The sequence below is a fragment of the Chiloscyllium plagiosum genome, chromosome 10 (genome assembly GCF_004010195.1).
Source record: "Chiloscyllium plagiosum isolate BGI_BamShark_2017 chromosome 10, ASM401019v2, whole genome shotgun sequence".
NCBI classification, from domain to species: domain Eukaryota; kingdom Metazoa; phylum Chordata; class Chondrichthyes; order Orectolobiformes; family Hemiscylliidae; genus Chiloscyllium; species Chiloscyllium plagiosum.
In genome coordinates, this window is record NC_057719.1 from 77,981,789 (window position 1) to 78,003,209 (window position 21,421).

Genomic DNA, 21,421 nt, shown 5'->3' on the forward strand with positions numbered 1-21,421 from the left:
GTGGAGAATCTTAAACTAAGGAACATTCACTTAAAATAAGATACAAAGGAATTTGTTCTCTTAATGAGTAGTGAAAATTTGGTCAGTAACTCACTACCTGGTTCCCTAATGTCTTTGCATTATCTACAAAGCAAAACTCAGGACTCTCCATTTCCCTGGGTGAGTGCAGCTCTATCAGCACTGAAGTGCTAAGTGTGTACATAGACAGCATGGTTTACAATATTTCAAGATTGCAGCTTCTCCAGGGCAATTAGGGATAGAAAATAAATGCTGGGGATGCCTGTATCCTGTGAATGAATTAAAAATCAGGATGAGACGGTACCAATAGAAGGTTTAAAGAACGAGAGGTGGATGGTGGATAATGGAGGTTTTTTCTTATTTTGGAGTAGACCATAAGTAGCGTATACTATTGAAGAATAAGCAATCTCCCTTCTAAGATGCAGATGAGATTTTTTTTCTCTCTCAATGTAATTAAAGTGTGAAATTGTCTTCTCCTAAAGCAATGGAAGTTGATCATTGAAACTCACTGCAAATCCTTTAGGGACCTCCACAAAACATCCCTGAAGAGGTCAAACCTCTCTGCCAACTGTCAGGACTTCCTGGCTTGTGACCAAAAAAAACTAGCAAATGTTTTTTTCAGGAAAGCACTGAGCACAGTGCATCTTTGTTAAGAATACACAGAGGCAAAGCTGTTGCATCGGAGCAACCTTACAAATCTCGCAATAATTCATCTGCCTGGCCATCCAAGCATTGCCTGCATCAAATACCAGAGCCTGTAGATCATGCATCGGATTAATCGACTATCTCCGAGCCCTTTACCACAGAGTGCAAGCAAACAATCCTCAATTCCAAGGTATTGCATAAGAGAGAATGATCATGACAATAAGCAAGGCACTTGAACATAATTTTAGTACTTGCCTATTGTTCTGTGTTTATGCTCCAGTGTCAAATTTGTTTAAACATGACCTTCAATTGGAACAAACAGAAAATTCAGGAGCAACCCAATGGGCAGCATCAATGGAGAGAGAAGCAGAATTAACAGAGTCCAACATGACTTCTTTTGAACTGAAAGGAGTTGGAAAATGTTTTTAAAAATATTTCTGGACAGAAGCAGAGGATGAGCAAGGGGAGCAGATGATGTTGATACCCAGTGTTGAAGACAAAGGATTTGTAATTGGAGTGAAATAGAAAGATATAAAATTGATATAAATTCAGGTGTGAATGTGGGTAAAGGGGTAGTGGATGGAGAAGGAATTTAAGAATAATGGAGGATAAATGACATGAGGTCAGGCTTTTGAGGTGTAGAATTCATTATTGAATTGTCAAGGTTGTGAAGATACTAAGCAGAAAATTAGGTCTTGTTCCTTGAGATTGCATTTTGCTTCTTTGGAACATTGCAGCAGCAGGTCAAAAGTGTGAATATGAGAGCAAGAGGATTTTTTGAAGTTCTAAGCAACTGAAAGGTCAAGGTCATTACAAAGGACTGGGCTTACTATAATAGTAAGATTAATATTAGTTTTGAAATCCAGATAGGAGATTGAATCATTTGAATTTACAAACAGACTCGAGAATACAACATGGAATTGAGAATTGGTTTAAAAACAGCATTATTGTTGAGTGTGAATGCTAATTTGGTTCATCCAAAATATTTTGATTATTTTGATTATTTTGATTATATTTATTACATTTGTAATGCTGCGTGGGAGCCAGAAGTGCAAGATTTTGCATGCACCCATCACTAAACTCTGTTTTTCAATCCATTAATCTTGAAAATAATTTGCATCACCAGAGGCAAAATGTGGAGGGAAGTGCTACAAATAGGGGCAAGAAAGCACATTTCTTAGGAGAGAGCTCACTGCTATATAATCATTTATCATTAATAATACATCATATTAGTTAGATGCTAGTTTCTCCAGGATATTCTCCTGTATCTAAGAATGTAGTTAATGGAGTGCTGTAGCAAAATAATGCTGCTTCTGTAGTTTTATTTAAATAAGTTTAGACCTACTTCAGTTCCAATATGGTACCTGCATCCATCATAAGTATTAATTTGGATTTTTTAAAAAAATTAGTGTTTTATTTTTTTCTGTTGCCAAGAATTCAAAATTTATTGAACCAAAAAACCCAAAGAACTGCGAATGCTGGAAATCAAACAAAATCCGAAAGTGTTGGAAAAAGTCAGCATTTCTGGCAGCATCTGTGGAGAGAAAGCAGAGCTAATGTTTCACGTCCAGTGACCCTTCTTCAGAATTTTGGTTTATTCTATAGAAGTTGTAATTTGCTTTAATTAAACAATGCTTGATTAATAACGTGAACAATTTAACAAATCCAAATCTCCACCAGGTATCATTATTGTGCAACAGTTGAGAGCTTTACGTTACACTCAATTATTTGTTGACTTCTACATATGGGCACACTGGTGGTTAGGCAACCAGAAGTTGATTAAAGCTTGAGGCGATCACTCATTAAAATTCTAAATATGATCTGAAGTTAAGCAATAAATCACTGCGAATCTGTCAAATGGCCCTCTATATAGATGTTAACTGCTGTTGAGGTGATCTGGCATAATTTTCCATCTATGTACATTTGCAAAACTGTCCTGGTGTTTCAATTTACAATGAAAATGTAGAATGATTTTATTTTCATGAATGGAATGTGGGGCATCACTGGGGCCTGCTCGCCTATTTCAAAGGGAAGTTTAGAGTCGACGGTATTGCTGTGGGCCTGGAGTTAAATGTAGATGAAACCAGATAAGGGAAGATTACCTTCTCTAAAGGACATTTGTGAACTGGGTAGGCTTTCTAACAGTTGTGACTTGGTTATCTTTAGGCTAACCTTGTTTCCAGAACTTTTTTATTGAATTCAGATTTTGCCAGCTGCCACAATTGGTGTCAAGCTCATGGCCCAAGAACATCAGCTGGGTCTCTGGATTGCTATATCACTATGCTACTGCCATCCCCATATTTCATTTTGGTGAAAAAGTTGTTCTTCCTCATTCATCTGTTTTATGCAAACAAATTAAAATATGGTGTAAATACAATTAGTTATATCATCAATTGTTATCTGTTAAATATTATTTTATGAATGAATTCTCGCAACTAAAACCACTTCAGTGTCTGGTGGCAATGTTTAATTGATTGAATTTCTTCTACTTGCAACATCACTAGTTTGATTTCTGCATTCACTTCTTATTTCAAGATGAAGACTAAATATAACCAGAAGCAAAATGTAAATTGTGTTCCTTATAGCAATGTGTGAACTACTTGGTCTTTTAGGTAATGTCTTGAACTGTTTATGCATTGTTTACAGTAAGTGTATCTATCTGAAAATTCATTTTCCACTATGATATGAAAAATAAACTAAACGGGCTGAAAAAGGTCAATGACGTGTGCCTTTCGTCAGAGCACTGGACTGAAAACTGTCAAGCAAACAAAGCTCAATGGTGGGAGATCATTCTAGTCCTTTTCAATGAGCACTCATGCCCACTGTCTGTAATACCCATGATTTGTTAAAAGTCTACTGCACCTCTTTATATTCAGAAAAAAAAATCAATTGCTGAGAAATAACAAACAATTTGAAACTTGTATGAACCATATCCAATAGCAATTAGACAGTTGGGAGAGAATGCTTAGAAGTTCTATGCAAAATAGTACACAAATAATTTTTAGAATAAAAGAGAGCCTCCAGTTCACACAGGCCACAGAAGTTGTATTGTTTAGTTCAGATTGAGACAGTGCCCTGGAGACCAAGAAACTATTGGTAGAGGCTGAAAACTATGGCTTTATGCTTTGCTGTGGTTATCAAGAGAAAACTGCTAGAAATTTGACAAGCTAGCTGACAGCACTTGGATGGAGAGAATAAGAGAGTTGATGCAAAGGTATAGCTGAGGGGCATCATCAAATGTTCAGAAACTGGCTTAATGTCATTAAGTTGTAGGGCTGAAGATGGATCCTCAGTGGACTTTGGAGTGGATGATGGGTGGGAATGGAATGCAGTTGTTAATGATGCGGTGGTGAATATAACATTAGCAAGAGTAAAACAATGTAACTGCAGCCTTACTAAATTGATCATAGAGGAGAAACTTGGAAGAAGTCTGGCTAATGAGCTTTATTGAAGGCTTTAGAGAAATTGAGGAAGGTCAGTGGATCAAATTAAGATCACTGCCCTGTTTTTGTTTCAGTGCTATAGGAGAGAGCAGAAACATGTTTGTTGGAATTCCAATGGACTTGCTGGATAGATGGTTATGAATCTGGCCTCGGACAACATTTTTAAAGTCTTGAAGAGGAAGATGAGGTAGGAGATAAAATAGTTTAAGATTTGCCTTTTGAAGAATAATCAGGAGTTGTTGGAATGGGCTTACGGGAACACAAACTGGATATGTCAGGTTTGAGTGTAGGTGAAAAACACTATAGAAATTGAAGACTGGCAATTTCTGGACCATGGTACAGAATGTAAGTAGATAGGAGGATTAGTTTATAAGTGGTAGGGACCAGAAGCAGCTGAATAAATAGTTGGAGAGTTTCACTTGTTAATCTTTTATAAACCATTATTAATAACCAACCATCAGTTGTGTCTAGAGATGGCGTCAGTTTTTGACATTTAAGCTGATCAGAACAGTTACTACCACAGTTATTATCTGTCAATGAGCGATGTTGTATTTCACTGGTAATATTTCTTTTTCTTTTGTTTTTAGGAGTTGTTCAGAGTTGCACCGTATGCCTGTAATGGAATACAAAGTGAACAATGAAGGAATTCCCTATGAGTTCAAATTGCCATTTAAGAATAGCAATAAATGGCAGCGGGGAATTCCACCATCCCACAGCACTATTCAATCCCAGTCCCAGGTACAAAGTCAGTCTGTGAACAAGATGATATCCACATCCAGTAGCAGGGCTCAGCCACAAGAACGGAGCTGTGCTATACCACGTAGTGCTTCCAGTGATGGACGACCATTGGACACAAAGCGGTTTGTATTTTTCTTCCCCTAACTACAGCATTTATTGAATGCAAAGCTGTCTTTTAAGTTCATTGTCACTAGAATTCTATAAATGCGTATTGATAGGCACCAACATTTTTATTTTTATTTTTGTCAATTTATTTAAGTGTTTGACTCTCTTAAATTCTGATTTTACCACAACTGTATGCATATACTAATTTAAAGGGACTGATTTGTGTGTGACCTGTATAGGGACCTTCAAATTGCTGTGTAGACAATGTCATGATCACAGCTAATGTTGCCACTGAACAAGACAGATCCCAGACTGAAATCTGGCTTGGTAGCTTATATTTTTCTTGTTTAATGTTGTGGCCTTTCACTGAAATATTGGTATGCGTGCTGCAGATTTGGTTTAAACAAAACAGAAGTTTATAATAAAACATTAGCAACCAAGCTATTTGTATATAACACAATTTGAAAGATTTTGAAACATGGTAGAACAAATTCTTGTCTGGTCCAACATCAGCACTTTATGGTTTTAAAAAAAACACAGAGCATGCTCTTCTCTCACGTTCGACTAAACCATTTCAATTTTGAGAGCTTGATATCATCAAGGTGAGAAAGCAAAAATGAAGTGCAGTTTCTAGAAACCTGAAACTGAACTAGGAAATAGTAGGACTCCACAGCAAGCAATTGTCATTTCTAGAGAGTAAACAGGCAGGTTAAAATGTCAACTAACAGCAGGGTTATGGCTCACCACGCAAACTTGTTTCCTCCAGGGATGCTGGCTGACCGCTGTGCGTTTCCAGCTGTTTCTATTTTGGTTTTGTTGTGCAAGTTTACCTCCAAGAATTTGAGTTACACCAGAAATCACTTGTAATCTTCCCAAGCTACACTACTTAGCAAACTAAAATAATATAGTCCTGGAGAGAAATAATTATTTTAAATTAAAATGATACCAGAGTTGAGCCAAGTAGATCTATTCACCTTGAAACTGAGGCATAAGACCAGGAAATATAAAAACAAAGTGCATGGATGGGTAGCATCCGTGGCGAGAAACTCAGTTCAGCATGGAGACCTTTTACCAGAACTCTAAATCAGATCTGCTTCAGTTTTAGTAACTGCTAAAAGCAGAACCCCTTGGTAGGACAGAAATGTTCCGAGGCTGCTTGTGCCTGATTGCTGTTTCAAGAGTTATGAACATGCATGAAGAATGTTTACTCAAACACGTTTCTTGGTGACTGGCTGGGGCTGACAAAATTGGACTGAAGTCAGAGTTGCCCTTCCAGGAAAGAGAATTAAGGGAGAGTAAATCTGTGAAGATCACTCGGGACTAAGTCAGTTGTAAACACACTGTCTACTTTTGAATTATACAAGATGGCTCCTTTTCATTACCAAGTTATTACTGAAGTTCATGATACAATGAACAGAACTAAGTGCACAACGTAACTACATGTTGCGATGATTAGTTTTCACATGCATACATCCTAATTTTTTCAAAACATTTTTCTTCTGGAAATGCAAGTTTGTAAAAATTTCATATTAAATTCAGATGGGTGAAAATTTCACTACCGTTTACAAACAGTGAAGAAACAGCAATGATATTTCTTGACTCCCACAGGTCGTTATCTGCAGTGGACAGTTCTTATGTCTCAGTGTCATCTGTTGGCAGAAATCAGCACAATCGCAATTCACCCAGTAATCTGTCTTCCTCCAGTGATGTGGGATCTGGTGGTGGCACGCATCGAAGGCAGAAGTCCATCCCTGATGGGTAAGTTCCAACCAATTGTTTGGTATAGTTTGAAGCATTTGATGAACAGCTTGTCTTCAAGGCACATTAAAGAGCTGTGTTCAACTTGTACAAATTGAACTGTCGGTGCCCTGCTGAGCAAACTGAACAAGAGGCTGATATCTCAGACATCTGTTAACAGGTACTCATTTCCTGTTAATTGCAGGCACTGAAATTAGAATGAAACCAGGCAGAAAGAAACCGCATGCCTCTTAAACCAGATATCAGAAACAATTTTGCACCCTGAAAGCTTCAAAGGCATGGCCTTCACAGGCTGTGTAATTAAATGGCGAAAATAATGTTGCATTAAGATTTCCAAACATCTTGGTGCTTGTACGTACTTTTAGTCCACATACTTATTCACTGATCATACGTGATGCCAATTGAGTTATTGAAGCACAAAACTCAAGATTAAGTTGCTTTCTGTTTGGATAAGTACAGGGAGTCTTTGAACAAGCCTATCTCTCTCATTGGTATTATTGTTTTTTTTTCTGTCTTATTCTCACTATCACTCTTCTGTACTTCCACCCTTTCCCTTTTCCTTGCTCTCTATCCTTGCTCAGATCCTACACCAATTCTAGCATTTCACCATTTAGAAATGATCTTTTTTGGTCAGGAAGTGAAAGACTTCAGGTTTGCCTGTCATGAAGTAACAACAAAGCACTGAAGAAACTCAAATAAAAGCATGAACTCTGTTGTTTTTCTATCTCAGCAGATACTGCTGATCTACTAAGTTTATTGAGCATTTTCTGTCATGGTGGAGAAACTAAGCAAGTCTGGCAACATCTTCAAAAAAGAATCATATTGGACTTGAAACGTTAATGCTGTTTTTCTCATCGCAGATACTACCAAACCTGCTCAGTTTCTCCAGCACTTCGTTTTTATTCCCAATTTCCAGCATGCACAGTACTTTGCTTTTAATCTATTTCCTCCTTTAGCCCTTGAAGTTAATCTATTAATATCCATTTGAAATTTTAAGTACACTGCATATGAGCCATCAATCTTTGTGTTGTCAACAAATTTAGATGTGTAGGCTTTGTATTCCATTGTCTGAGTGATTAATAAATTTAATGATCAGTTGAAGACACTAGCACAGATATCTGTTGGACATCACGAGTCATGTCGTGCCAAATAGAGAAACTGCCCATATTCGCTACTGAGTCCTGCTGCTCATTCGATTCCCTAACCAGGTCAAAAAATTTGCTTTCAGTTCCATGAGCTTCAAGGCAATTTCGTGAAATTGCCAACAGTCTTTTTAAGGGACTTTGTGAAGCTCCAGAATACACTTGATATAAATATCATCCTTGGGCATTGACCTGTTCATTAGTTTAGTCAAATTTTCAAAATATTCTTTAAGTTTCATCAGGCATGTGATCTACCCATTACAAATTCATGCAAACATTCTCTGATTACCTGAAAATATTCTAGGTGCTCAGTCACAATAACATTAATTATAATTCTAGACTTGCAATAGATATTAGGCAAACTGATATATAATTGTTCAGTTTACTTCTCTCACCCTTCAATATAGTGTGACGTGCATCTTATTAATCTAAAGTATTCTCTCACCTCCGCTCTCTCAAGCTCTATTTTCTCTCTCACTCATTTGAAGAGTCACTGAAAAAGGTGAAAGTTAATAAAAACTAATCTTTTAATAGTAAACAGTAAATAACTCATGATGACTGTTGATTATACTTTCATAATGATTTTTTTCTTCCTTACAAATGGGGAAAAAGTCTCATCAAGGAATGCTTGTGCACTTATGGCATGTAATAACAGTTCATAAAATTAAACATAACTTAAAAATAGTAGTTATGGTTAAATAAAGCGAATGTGAAGAATTGACTACTAGTAAAATTGTTCTGAAATTTGTCATAATTGTGTTAATGTTTCTTTAGATTATTGATCCTACTAAGTTGGGATGCATGTCTGCCATGTATGAGTACCAAGCTATTCCAAGTCAGGTTTAAGATGCTTCCAATAGAACAGAGCTTTAGCTAAATTTCATAATAAGGTTTGGGTTGAATGTTATTAAAAATTGGTTTTGTTAATTCCAGTGAGTTTCACGGAGAATTTCTCTCTGTGAGCTCCAGCAAGTTATCTTGAGCAATTCTTCACTAACTGCATTGTATCATATGCTCACTAGTTGTGAAAATGCTCTCTGCTGCCAGCATCTTCCTGGATTCCCACCACCAGAGTCATTAAAAGGCCTTACTGTGCATTAGCAGCCAGGAATAGCACTTCACAGGAAACATAGTGGGAAGGAAATGAAAAATATGAGGACACATATGAGGCACTTCATTGGAAATACAAGATTGCATTTATAAATGTATTGCTGCTTTGTCATCAGCTGTCTGATCAACTGTAACTGCAACGACTAGAATTAAGCTATGGGTGCTACCTATCTTAAGCACTATACTATGTTAGAACACTATCTGAGTGCTACTCTTTGCATTAATATTATCTTGTCATTGTTGAATATGGAAGCATCACATGTCGTAAAACCTTCAAACAGTTGTTAATGTTAATTTTCCCTGTTGTTTAATAAAAGCAAAGAAGCAAACAAAATAGTTAGTTGCTTCTGGGACTAAACAGAGGCTGCTTGGCTTTTCATCAATAACAAACTTAGTCAATAAATGATGACTTCACCCCATTCCGATCTGTTGAAAGCAGCTGTCAATTAAGTCCTGTCTGGCTTTCTGTACCCAGTGCTACACAACTCTATCATGATGAAGGCGATGAAGGCGATGCACTTGACATGAGAGAAAAGTAGGCTCTTCAGCTCATCAAGTCTGCTCTACCATTCAAAAAGATCATGGCTGTGCTGATAATTTCCAACTCTACTTTCCTGCCTTTCCCCATAATCCTTGATTTCCTTCCTGAATAAAAATCTGTCTGTCTCAGCCTTGAATATACTTAGTGTAGAGGGCTGTTGAGGCTAGGTCATTAAAGAACTCAACGCATTGACTACCCTCTGAGAGAAAAATTTCCTCCCTGTGCAAGGTTCATGCGACACATCCATATGGAGTGTACCACAAAGCTGCTTCCAAACTAATCCAAGCATCAAACTCTCATCTTCAGGAGACCTATCATCTACTTCACAATGGCCCTGGTGAAAGAATGGGCTGCATTGTATATACGGACTGTCTCAGTTGAGGAGTTCTGTAATGAAGTCAAATGATTAGAGAGTAACCCCCAGCAAAACACTTTTTAAGGCATGTAGCCTTTTGAATGAATCAGGAACCTGTACGTTATCTGGGATGTAGGCATAATGACAACTTCCAGGATACCTGGCACTGACCTCACAGATATTGTCCTGATGATCACAGATGACTGGTACATTGACTGAACAAAACCCATTTTCAAATGAATAAATCACGATGATATGATATGGCCCCCTCAATGCATTTGTGTACAGCTTTTTGTGCTCAGACCCGAGGGAAGTCACATGTGGGAAATTCCTTTGCCCTGGCTGCAGCTCTGACCTCGTCAGGGGAAAATGAGATGAAGCGGTGTGACCGTGCTCAATTTGCATTGGTAACAGCTTTAATACATTTTTGGGTGAAGGTTTGAGGGATCCTACATAGATCCCCAGTGGATCTTTTGGATACAACCAATTTGATAACAATTTAGTTCAGCTGTCAACTTGTTGGCCACCATTACAAGATGGTCACCCATCCCTAATCCAGGCGATGATGCATGCCTGTTGTGGTGTTTGTGGTAGCACTGCACCTTGCTCACCTGGAGAAAATTATATTGAGGACAATATCTCTGGGCTTCCTATGTCTTGTCCACACCCTCAGGGGATTTCAGCTGCAACTTCATGTTGAGCATCTTAGGCAGCTGCTGGCCCTGGATTTTCTGACACATATGTTTCTCCCCCATCTCTCTGCACGTTCGTTGTGTAGCAGTCACAATAATGTTAATACGTGTCATGGCTAGATCCATTGTCACAGTTACAGTAAACTATATAGGGAATATAAGAAACAAAACCAGTCTCGAGTGAGCAGTTAGCAGTCACAGCACATAGAAATGATAGTTTACTGGTGTCCTCAGTGCAGTGGGACATGGAGGACTCCAACAAGAAGGGAAATGGGCAACTTTTTTCTGATATATGTCATGCAAGTACAGAAGGAGATTGCATGTCTGGTGGGTTTACTGGTATCTTGTCCCCCATATTCACCATCCCGCCTCTGCCTGGAAAAAAAACTGCATTGTATACAAGATGATATTGTCAAAAGTTACAGTTCAAGGTGAGAGGAAATAATTTTTACAATTTTGCACAGCCTGTGAGACCATAGATTGGCTTTATGAATTTAGCCTATAAGTAACACTTCTAAGGTGGCCTGTGCTTACTGCTGCTTCACACAGATGACTGTGATCAATTAGTAATGGCCGACGATATGGTCAAGATTTGTTTATGACCAGAATTTGGATTCCTCACAGTTGGACACTGTCTGCATTGAGATAGTGCAGATGACATAAGCTTATACGGTGAAAATGAATGACTAATGTAATTGCTTTTTGAAGGGCTTCACATCATTCATAAGCACACTCCAATTACTAGGACAGACAAAATACTTACGTTATGTCGTCCCAGTTATTTTTCATTTCAATTGCACACTTGTGATTTCGAAGAGAATGGAAGGAGCAGTTCACAGTGGGAGTTATAGGCTGAGCTTGTCAATCGGAGTGACGCCAAACCTTCGTGTTCCTTTTATACCTGGGGGTCAGGGTGTCCAGAACTAGAGGGCATAGGTTTAGGGTGAGAGGGGAAAGATATAAGAGACCTAAGGGCAACTTTTTCCCACACAGGATGGTACGTGTATGAAATAGGCTGCCAGAGGAAGTGGTGGAGGCAGGTACAATTGCAACATTTAAGAGGCATTTGGATAGGTATATGAATAGGAAGGGTTTGGAGGGATGTGGGCCGGGTGCTGGCAGGTGGGACTAGATTGGGTTGGGATATCTGGTCGGCATGGAAGAGTTGGACTGAAGGGTCTGTTTCCATGTTGTACATCTCTGTGACTCTATGAATCTATGACCCCAGCTGGTTTGATCTTCTACACATTCCCACCTTTTCTTCCTGAGCCTGAGGCCTACAAGTTAGATATATCAGCCATTGTGATTCTGCCCTTTCCACCAAAGCCAGAGAAGTGGTGTCTGTCAATGATTTCCACTCCCTCCAAACCAAAAGAGTGATCTGTACTTTCTCATGCTCTATCGTCCCCCATCCATATGTGCACTGATCCCTGCCTGCTCCTCTAATTCCCATAGTAGATTCCCCATATTGTGCCCCATGGCAGAAACTCCTTACTTTCAGTGAACAGGCCCTCAGGAATGATAGTGTGTCCCTTCCCCCAACTGACTTGGAAGAACAATCCCAAATAATGACTGACCAATCTCCCGACAGGTATTTGTGCAACTCCACAGACTTATTGATATCTACACATTGCCACACTCCTTGAATGCTGAACACCCCAAGTGACCAACTGATTGTGTCCATGTTCTGGACTGAGATTGGACAAATTCTTGACTGAGAATCCTCTTTTGTTTGATTGAGAACTGCTTCCCTTAGACTTGAATCATGGCCATTTAGTTGAAGTACATTCAGAATATTTGTCACATAAGCTGCTGGCACATATTGCAGAGGTGGTATTGACGTAGCATGGTGCTGTACACAAAACGTTTTCCCTCTTGACTGATCTGCTGTGTCTGACATAAAGACTAGACAAGCTAAAGTACTGTGAAGCTACTGTGGGGTGGCACAATGGCTCAGTGGTTAGCACTGCAGCCTCACAGCACCAGGAACTGGGTTCGATTCCACCCTCTGGCGACTGTTCATCCCGTGTCTGCATGAGTTTCCTCCAGGTGGTCCAGTTTCCTCCCACAATCCAAAGATGTGCACGTTAGGTGGAGTGGCCATGTGAAATTGCCCATAGTGCTATGTGCATTAGTCGGGGGAATGTAGAGAAATAAGGGAATGGATCTGGGTGGGTTACTCTTTGGAATGTTGGTGTGGACTGTTGGGCCAAAGGGCCTGTTTCTAAACTTTAGGGATTCTAAGTATATGTTCTGAATAATATGGAATTAATTGTCCAAAAATGCAAGGTATAAAGTGAGTGAACATGAAGAGAGCAAGCTAAAAACCAGCTTCATCCAGCTTGATGGGTGCCTGTCCCTGTCAGCTGGGTGACTTGATAATATTGCAATGAAAGGTGTCAGTGACTTAAAGTGCAGTTTTGAATTATATTATAAGTGAACAAGATATCCTATGATAGTGTAATGAGGCTGGTGGGTGTCTGATGCACACTTCTATGGATGGGGGGAGTGCCCTAAGATGTTGGAGAATACTGACCAAGATGGATTACTGGAGACTCATTCAGTGAGCTGCAGTATGGAGCTGCTTGGGTGTTCCTGTCTGCCTAGTTTGTCACTCTCTAGTTTTTCCCCACTCTTTGTAAAATAGCAACTTGCTATGAGGCAAGATTAGGTGGTGATGAGATGTTAATACATGTAACTAGGCTACTCACGTTATTCTCACCTATTAAAAATCTGGGTGGAAAATCAGACATTTTTTCCCCCTTGATGTTAAGCATCACATTTTTTTCTGATTTGTTTTGTGCATTTTTCCAGCTCACTCACCATTGTCTGCATCTTTCATGGACAGAGAAGATTTTGCCCATTGACTTTATTTTGCCCTACCTGTTACACAATATAAATAGTCTCTAGTCATCCTTACCACCGTGGCTTCCCATTTACAATGGGAAGATAGGCCAAACTTCAGTTTAATGTGATCAATTGGAAAGTATCTTTTATTTTCCATCTTGGTCTGTTTGATTATCTCTTCAACTCTATGATTAATTGTCCAAGCTGAAATTAGAGATTGTGTGAATACCAAATTTCATTTGAGGAACGGTTTCCACAGAGCACCAGATGTTTCGGAATTAATTTTTACTTTTCGACAAAAACTGTAAATTAGTGATGGTTTATGGCCACGTCTCTACCCTTGATTTTGTATTGTGTTTTTTGCCTTGGGTTCTTGCCATATCTAATTGAAGCCATTTGACCCAGACTGCCCAGAGTCACTTCATTTGAGTCTACGTATGGAATAGAAACCTTAGACTTGATTAGCCAGAGTTTAATTTGCACACAGATCCAGAGATGGAATGAGGGAACTCATAGCATTGGTCAGGTTCAATCTCTGCCCTTCTTAAGATTCATGTGACCAAATCATGGACAAAAAACAATCCTCCAGTCTATCAAGCCTGTCCCAAAGAACTACAATGACTAGTGCATCAAAACGTACACACATCCCACCTATTCTGAAAGTTATGCAACCTCCTGGGAGAAGCCAAAACACTATAATCTAGTCTGGTGACAGAGGTGGGATTAGTTGTGAGAAAGTGTGGAAACATGTTTCTGAATGTTTAAATCTAGTAAATATCACTTGGGAACTGTTTCATGTCATCCGACACCCCTCTTTTTATATCAGATGGTCACCATCGCAGCCAGAAATAGGTGCAAATCGCGCTTGAAGGAATTTAGCAAATCAGCATCTGCCACACCAATCAGCAAACTGTTCAATGGGCCCACTGTTTTATGTTGAAAACCAATATCTGATATCTAACCCAGTTCTGACCTTGCATAACTTTAAATTATAATCCTTCGTTCTCCCTAGCATGTTTAATTGAAACAAACTGTTGATTGAACACACCCTTTTCTCAGCATCTTTTTGGACACATGCACATTGGTCAAAGTAACATTGCTGCTCTGATAACAACTGATATTTGTTTCTAAGACAGAAATGTCTCTTTCCTATTTCTAATCCCAGATAAATTTATTCATTGAGATATATGACAAATGGTGTCTAAACATTAGTAATCATTGCAGAATTTATCAATGAGCTGCATTGCCACAAAGCTGTAGGAAAAATCTGGTCGAATGAATAATATGTTGTATTGAGATTCTTTACATAAATAACTACATTGACCTTCCAAGCAATTCTTGTATTTTATCAATGGAAATATGCCATTTTCAAACCTAGTAGCCTATTCAATTAATGAAAAGGGATCAGTTCAGATGTTTTCACCTAAATGTTCTAATGTACACAGCATGATTTCCTTTTCAAAATATGTTGAATTTTCTGCATAATTATACCATTACACAATAATTTGCTTCATATATATTTTAAATGTGAGGTGAATTTGAACTTTTATACAATATCTAGAATGAAAAATAGCCTTGATTATAAAGCAAGAAATATTTCTCATGACTTTTGTCCTCTTCACTCTACCAAAAATCTGAAGTAGTTTTAAGCTTCTCTGTCTGAGAGACCCTCTGCAAAGACTGATGCATGCCTCACAGCAACTGTTCATAATTCAGGGCAAAAAAAAGGATCTTAACAGTCTCTTCATTTTGATAACCATGATCAAGTCAAACATTTATTTAAAAAACAGCAGCAAAAGTAATGTGCTTGTCAGTCAAATAATGTCAAAAATGGTGCTCATCTTGACAACCTTGTTGTCATGACTTACCTGGAAGGATTGCGCTGATAATGACGCTGCACTGTTCCAAAAACTGCCATAAAATCCCAATATGACCACCAAAACGATCAATTTGCCTGCCTGACTGCTCAGGACAAAAGCAACTCATCCCTGGTTTTGTCAGTAACAGAAACAAAACCTATTTATTGTAATACTTACTTTCATTTTAATTGCTCTTGTTAAAGTTATTTCTAATCTGGTGCAATATAAACTCTACACCCCTCAAAACCCAAATACACATAGAATCATAATTAAGAAAGAGAAAAGACAAGCCATTTAACACATATACTATGGGTCATAAAATAAGGTAGACAGGGTAAACAACTTGAAGATCAAATGTGCAGAGCACAATGTGAAAATTTATTTTCTCTCAGTACTTTTAATTTTTAATTGAATTTTAAGGTGGTGGTTGTTTGTGATGGATGAATGGGTGGATTTTGGCCTTTTCCTGGAATTCTTTCTTTTAAATGTTCTTGTTTTTTATGGTTTTTTTATTACATTGGGAAGTTGGAATAGAATAGGATAGAATAGGATATCCTTCATTGTCACGTGTACTCCACTACAGAAGTACAAGAGTACAGCGAAAAGTTTTTACAATGGCTGCCTCTAATGGCGCCATCTTAGGTACAAGTACCTAGATACAAATAATCTGATACAAAAGAGGATTAAAAGGAAAAATAGTAGCATTATTTAGTGTCTAAAAGAATAAGTTAAGTAAGATAGTTATAACATAGTTAAAGGATTGACTTTGCAGTCTGGTAAAGAATTTCAGGTTGACATTACACTAGTCCACCCGCACCAAGCACCAGTTCAACACTGTTCCGCTCCACTCCAAGCCTCCAGTCCACTCCACACTGGCACTCAGCTGCACCAAGGTAAGTTGCGCAGCTCCGGGACTCTGAACTTCTCGCAGATCTCTCCAGGTCTCATTTCCCCTCGAACTGCTCCAGAGTCAGTTCCTTACACACCTCTCCAGGACACGTTTCCCCTCGAGTTGCTCTGGGTCACGCTTCGCGTACTGCTGCTTCCAGGCAAATGAGAGAGAGAGAGAGATGGATGCTTTCAGTTTGTAGGTTCTGGAAATTTCTTTCCTTTGCACTGCTACCTGTGACTACTTAACATTCTATATCTCAACCAACTTTGAAGGCTGGTGTGGCAGAATTTCCTGAACACACAAGTTTCTGTGTGCTGCTCAGACTCAAATACTCTCTTTCACTGCTCCAAACTGAACAGTGTTGCACAGCTCAGCAATATGCAAACACTTGGTTTTCAAGTTGCAAAACTCTCCTGTTTTTTTTTCAGCCGAATCAGTCAAACTTTCATTCCAATACATAGTCCCAAAAAAAACTTTCTTTCCAATGTATAGTTCCAAAAAGAAAACATGTGTCATAGAGTCATAGAATCCTCCAGCATAGAGACAGGCCCTTTGGCCTAAAGTGGTCCATGCTGATCAAAACGTCCATCCACACAAACCCCATTTCCTGCACATAGCCCATATCCTTCTAATCCTTTCCTATCCATGTGGTCTCTACACTTCATAGATCTGGATTCCTCTTCAATCTCATGGTGTAAAGAAATATCGTGAACTAATTTTAAGCCTCCAGAGTATGCTAGTGCATACATATGGGATTCTTTGATAGGCTGTCATTTTAAATTTTTCAGTAAAATAGACGTCGTTTAATTCCCGGATTCCATATCGAGAGATCATTTTGTTATGGTGATCAACTGTTTTTAAAATGCTGTGCTTAGGCAAGATCAAATTCCAGAAAAGTCTATAGTTGAAAGATCGTCAATGTAAAATCATTCAAATCTAAAAAGGTACAAGCAATTTAGAAGAAAAGAAGCCAAAAAAAAGCTTCCATGTTCTATGTTTTACTAGCGGAAAGCTATTCTGGTGCAGCAAACAGGATCTTTATTCTTACTGAACAAACCAAAGCTGGTAGGAGCTTTGCAGTCTGTCTAGTAATCACATCCCAAATCACCATGTCTGTTTCACATTTAGGACAATGTCAGGATAGGGTGACCATGTTGCTTGTAATTTCAATGATTTTGGAATATTTCATTCACAATGCTTTTTACAAAACGTTGTGATTTGTCCAGTGAAGGTTAGGGGATAAAACCAACTTAGAAGCATATGAATCAGGCATGTGTAGGTTAGGTGCATTAGTGAGGGGTAAATGTAGAGTAATAGGATAGGGGAATGTGTCTGGGTGGGTTGCTGTTCAGAGGGTTGGTGTGGACGTGTTGTGCCTAATGGCCTATTTCCACACGTAGGGGTTCTATGATTATCAAATGTATATGTTTATGTTGATGATACTCGCTTGTTTTATTAAATTTGATGAATATGTTAGGTTTTAGTGGAAATTAACAAACTCATTTCATAAAGGATATCAACAATACTTGAAATATGGAGCAAATGCTAGAGAATTTACTAATGCACTGATCCTTCTAGGATTATTAGACAACTTTCATTTAAACTGAATAATTTTTGTTATCCAGAGATGTACTTAATCCTGGCACAAGGGAAATTCAGTTCCATTTTATTCCTTGTTCACACATTGTAATGCATGCATGAGACTTGGCAGTGATTAACTGATACAATGAGTGTCACAGAATACATGTCTGCAAAGGGTGCATGATAAGTAAGGTTAAACCTACTTCCAGCATGTCACTAGATTTGGTGTAGTATGCTGGTTATGTTTCTCCACCACCCTGAGAGCACTGAGATCAACTGATCATCTGATTAATGTTTCTCCCCACTTAATATAACCACAGACTCATGGTTCATATTGAGGTGTTTGCAGTGAGGTGTTGTCAATGCAGACCTCAGTCATAGTCACATGAGTTTGCATAACAAATGTTGTTAATACTGAAAAGTTCTGTTGTTTACAAAGTTTTGTAAAAAGCATTGTTTGAATGAAACGTTCCAAAATCATTGAAATTACAAGCAACATGGTTACCCTATCCTGATATTGTTCTAAATGTGAAACAGACATGGTGATTTGGGATCTGATTACTAGACAGACTGCAATGCTCCTACTGGCTTTGGTTTGTTCAGTAAGAATAAAGAACTTGTTTGTTGTTTCTATTGCTTAAGCAAATTAATCTGCTAAATAAGAAACTTGGGCCATTTTATATGCTTGTCAAAAATAACACGACTGAAATTTGAATCTTTTTTGACAAGCCCACAAAATCGTCTGCTCCATTACTTTGAAAGCTGTTTACTTATTACACTAATTACCTGGCTGTGAGATTTGGTTTTTTCCCTGGAAGTAATAATTATGTTTCTTAATTTCAATTGTCAGATTTGGTATTAATCGGCGGTCCCCTGGGTCAGTTGATCGTCTGAGCTTTAATGATGGTGGCGGGAGTGGTAAATCCACACCTATCTGGCAAAGAAGTGAAGATAGCAGCATGGAGAAAACCACAGCCGGTTTGTATGGTGTTGAATTTATGCTGAATCAGACTTTAGATAAGTGTAAATCACTTATCAATTAAGAAGTGTCAGTCATTCCAAATTATTTGCTATATGCTTTATGTAACTAATTACTTTGTGATTATACTGACATACATTCTTCAAATTTAAATACAGATCTCTTAGTTCTATTCCAGACTTGCTCAAATCATCCTAATATGTTTTAGCATAGCTGGTTTTAGAATTGTTTTGGTTCAACTGCAGTGACAAATGTAATAGAGATGTTCCTGGAATTTCTTTTTTCATAAAGTTATGCAAATTTGCAGCAGTAATGGAAGACAAATGACCTTCACATCTTTAGTTTGTTTGGTCTTCTCAAATTTATGACTTCGCACTTGGTTAAAATGAACAGCATTTGCCACTCATTGACCCACCGACTTAGTCCATTGAAATTTTCTTACAGTTCACAACATTATTCCTTAATATCACAGCCAACATATCACCTAACACGATAAATGCCTGCAAACTCTTCGGAGGGTTGGTGTGGACTTGTTGGGCCTAATGGTCTGTTTCCACACTGCAGGGATTCTATGAAATTCGATGAAATGAATACCAAGTTAAAGCACAAGGAATTTCCCAAAAGATTCATACTAAAACTGAGAATAAGAACTTTTTTTTTTTGCATGCCTCATTCCATGCTTTCAACATCACTTAGACAATATGAACATTTATCTAACAGTTTAAAGACAGAAAATACTAAAAATATACAGCACCAAGTTTTAAAAAGCTAATATTTTGATTATAAATAACGTTTTTGGCAAATGCACAGAAAGGGAATGAACCAAACTGGAACTGGAAATCACAGTAAGTCAATTAGCTGATCACTGCAATCAAGAAACTATGAACATAATGTACTTAATCAAAGAGTAGACAGCAGAAGATGACAAATCCTAAATATTTGTTTCAAAAAAATTAATTGGTTGGAAATGTTCAACAGGTTGTCAGCACCATAGGCTAAAGACAGGTGAATGTTTTAAGGCGGTTTCAAATGCCTTTGGTAATTTTGCCAGAAAATTTATATCAATTGATTCAATAAAACATAACCTGATATGTTTCTTTCCACTTCCATGGTAAAGACTTAAAACCACAGCCTTTATTTGCAAAAATAGAGAATAGGATTTTTTGATTTTTAAAAAAAAGCATAATGAAATTACTGAGCTTATTTCCACGAAGTAATAATTTTGGATCGTAGTTACCAACTGAATTGAATGTTTGAATTCATTTTGGAAGTGAATATCATGTTTTTTCTTATTTTAATTTTTTTTGTGAATGGCTGCATTAAGAAGTTTAGTGATATAAAGCTCCAAAGGGAACTGAGTCAATGAGTGTAAACTCCTGTCCAAAACTGCAGCAGGTCATGGTACTTCGTTTAAATAATGCTATTGTATTTCGATTCAAAGAAGTCCCAGTAATCTATTCTGCTTATGAATAGTCTATACATCTTATGTTCATTATATCTGCTCTGTTGCTGCTTTATTCTTCAACTTCTATAAAGTATTGGATTTTTCCTGAACTAGTTCTTTCTCTCCACTTTTACTCAATGTTCCTGTGTGTCTCCCAGCTACAACCACACGATTTACCTCACTTACCACATGTATAACCCACATTGTGACATTTCCAGTGTTTCCCCTTCAAGCTAGACATTTTTATTTGTAACCACTTGTATAGCTGCCATGAAAATCTATTAATAAGAGATAATAATTGCCAGTGTTGCTCTTTTTCATTCAATTGTTCACGTTTATTTGCCAGAAAATACTCCTACATCTCATCATGTCAGCTGTCCATTTATTCATGCCACAGTAATTTGATTGTTAATTGAGATGTTCAAAATTCAATGATATTTAAAATTATTTATTAGATGTAACTAGGCATTGGGAAGCTTTGGCTGTTCCATGAAAGAAAAAACAATATTGGACTGAAAATAAAGTAATTTTATTTATGTCTCCACAGATACTGCCAGGTCTGCTAAGTGTTTCATGCACTTACTGTTTTTATTTCTGATATTCAGCATCTGTAGTATTTTATTTTTACTGCAGTAAGCAAAGACTGAATTTGTTTGGTGTGCTTGTACAAATGAAATGGTGCCCTGTTGATAATGTTACTTGACTAATAACCCACATTTCCAGGCTGATGTTCTGGAGATTGAGTTCAAATTCCAACATGGTTCTGATAAAATTGAATTAGTTAATAAATCTGGAACATAAAGATTATGTCAGTAATGGTGACCATGTCAACTATCATTGGTTATTGTAAAATCTCATCTTGTTCACTGTTCTCCTTTGAAAGGAAGTAATTCTGTCATTCTTGTCCAGTCTGGCTGACATTACTCTAGACCCACAGCAACGTGGATGACTCTTAATTGCCCTGTAAGATGGAATAGCAAGCTACCTAGTTCAAGAATAATAAGGATGGACAATAAATGTTAGCCTTGCCAGTGACACCTGTGTCTAATGAAACAATGTTTCAAAAATTTGAAATCCAATCCCTAATGGGGAATAAAAGATGTTTGTTTGTTTTCTGTTTAGTTTAGAATTCAGGGAGTCTTTTTCTATCAGAGGAACTTCAGGAAATTGATGAGGTATTGCTGTCTTGAAAGTGGGCAGATAAATTCAGGAACTTTGGTTGTATTCTCATCAGAGATGTCAAATTTATCTGTAAGCTTACTAAAACAGACT

General features: G+C 37.8%; 1 protein-coding gene across 5 annotated transcripts in view; it reads left to right on the plus strand.

The window, feature by feature from the left end:
* sipa1l1 (signal-induced proliferation-associated 1 like 1) overlaps positions 1-21,421 on the plus strand; it is a 433,231-nt gene that overhangs the window by 354,426 nt on the left and 57,384 nt on the right. For all 5 annotated transcript variants that reach the window (XM_043698149.1, XM_043698153.1, XM_043698152.1 and 2 more), the window contains 3 exons: positions 4,694-4,966; positions 6,558-6,707; positions 18,577-18,704. In XM_043698149.1, coding sequence (XP_043554084.1) covers positions 4,694-4,966; positions 6,558-6,707; positions 18,577-18,704 — 551 coding nt within the window. The remainder of the gene's footprint in view (positions 1-4,693; positions 4,967-6,557; positions 6,708-18,576; positions 18,705-21,421) is intronic.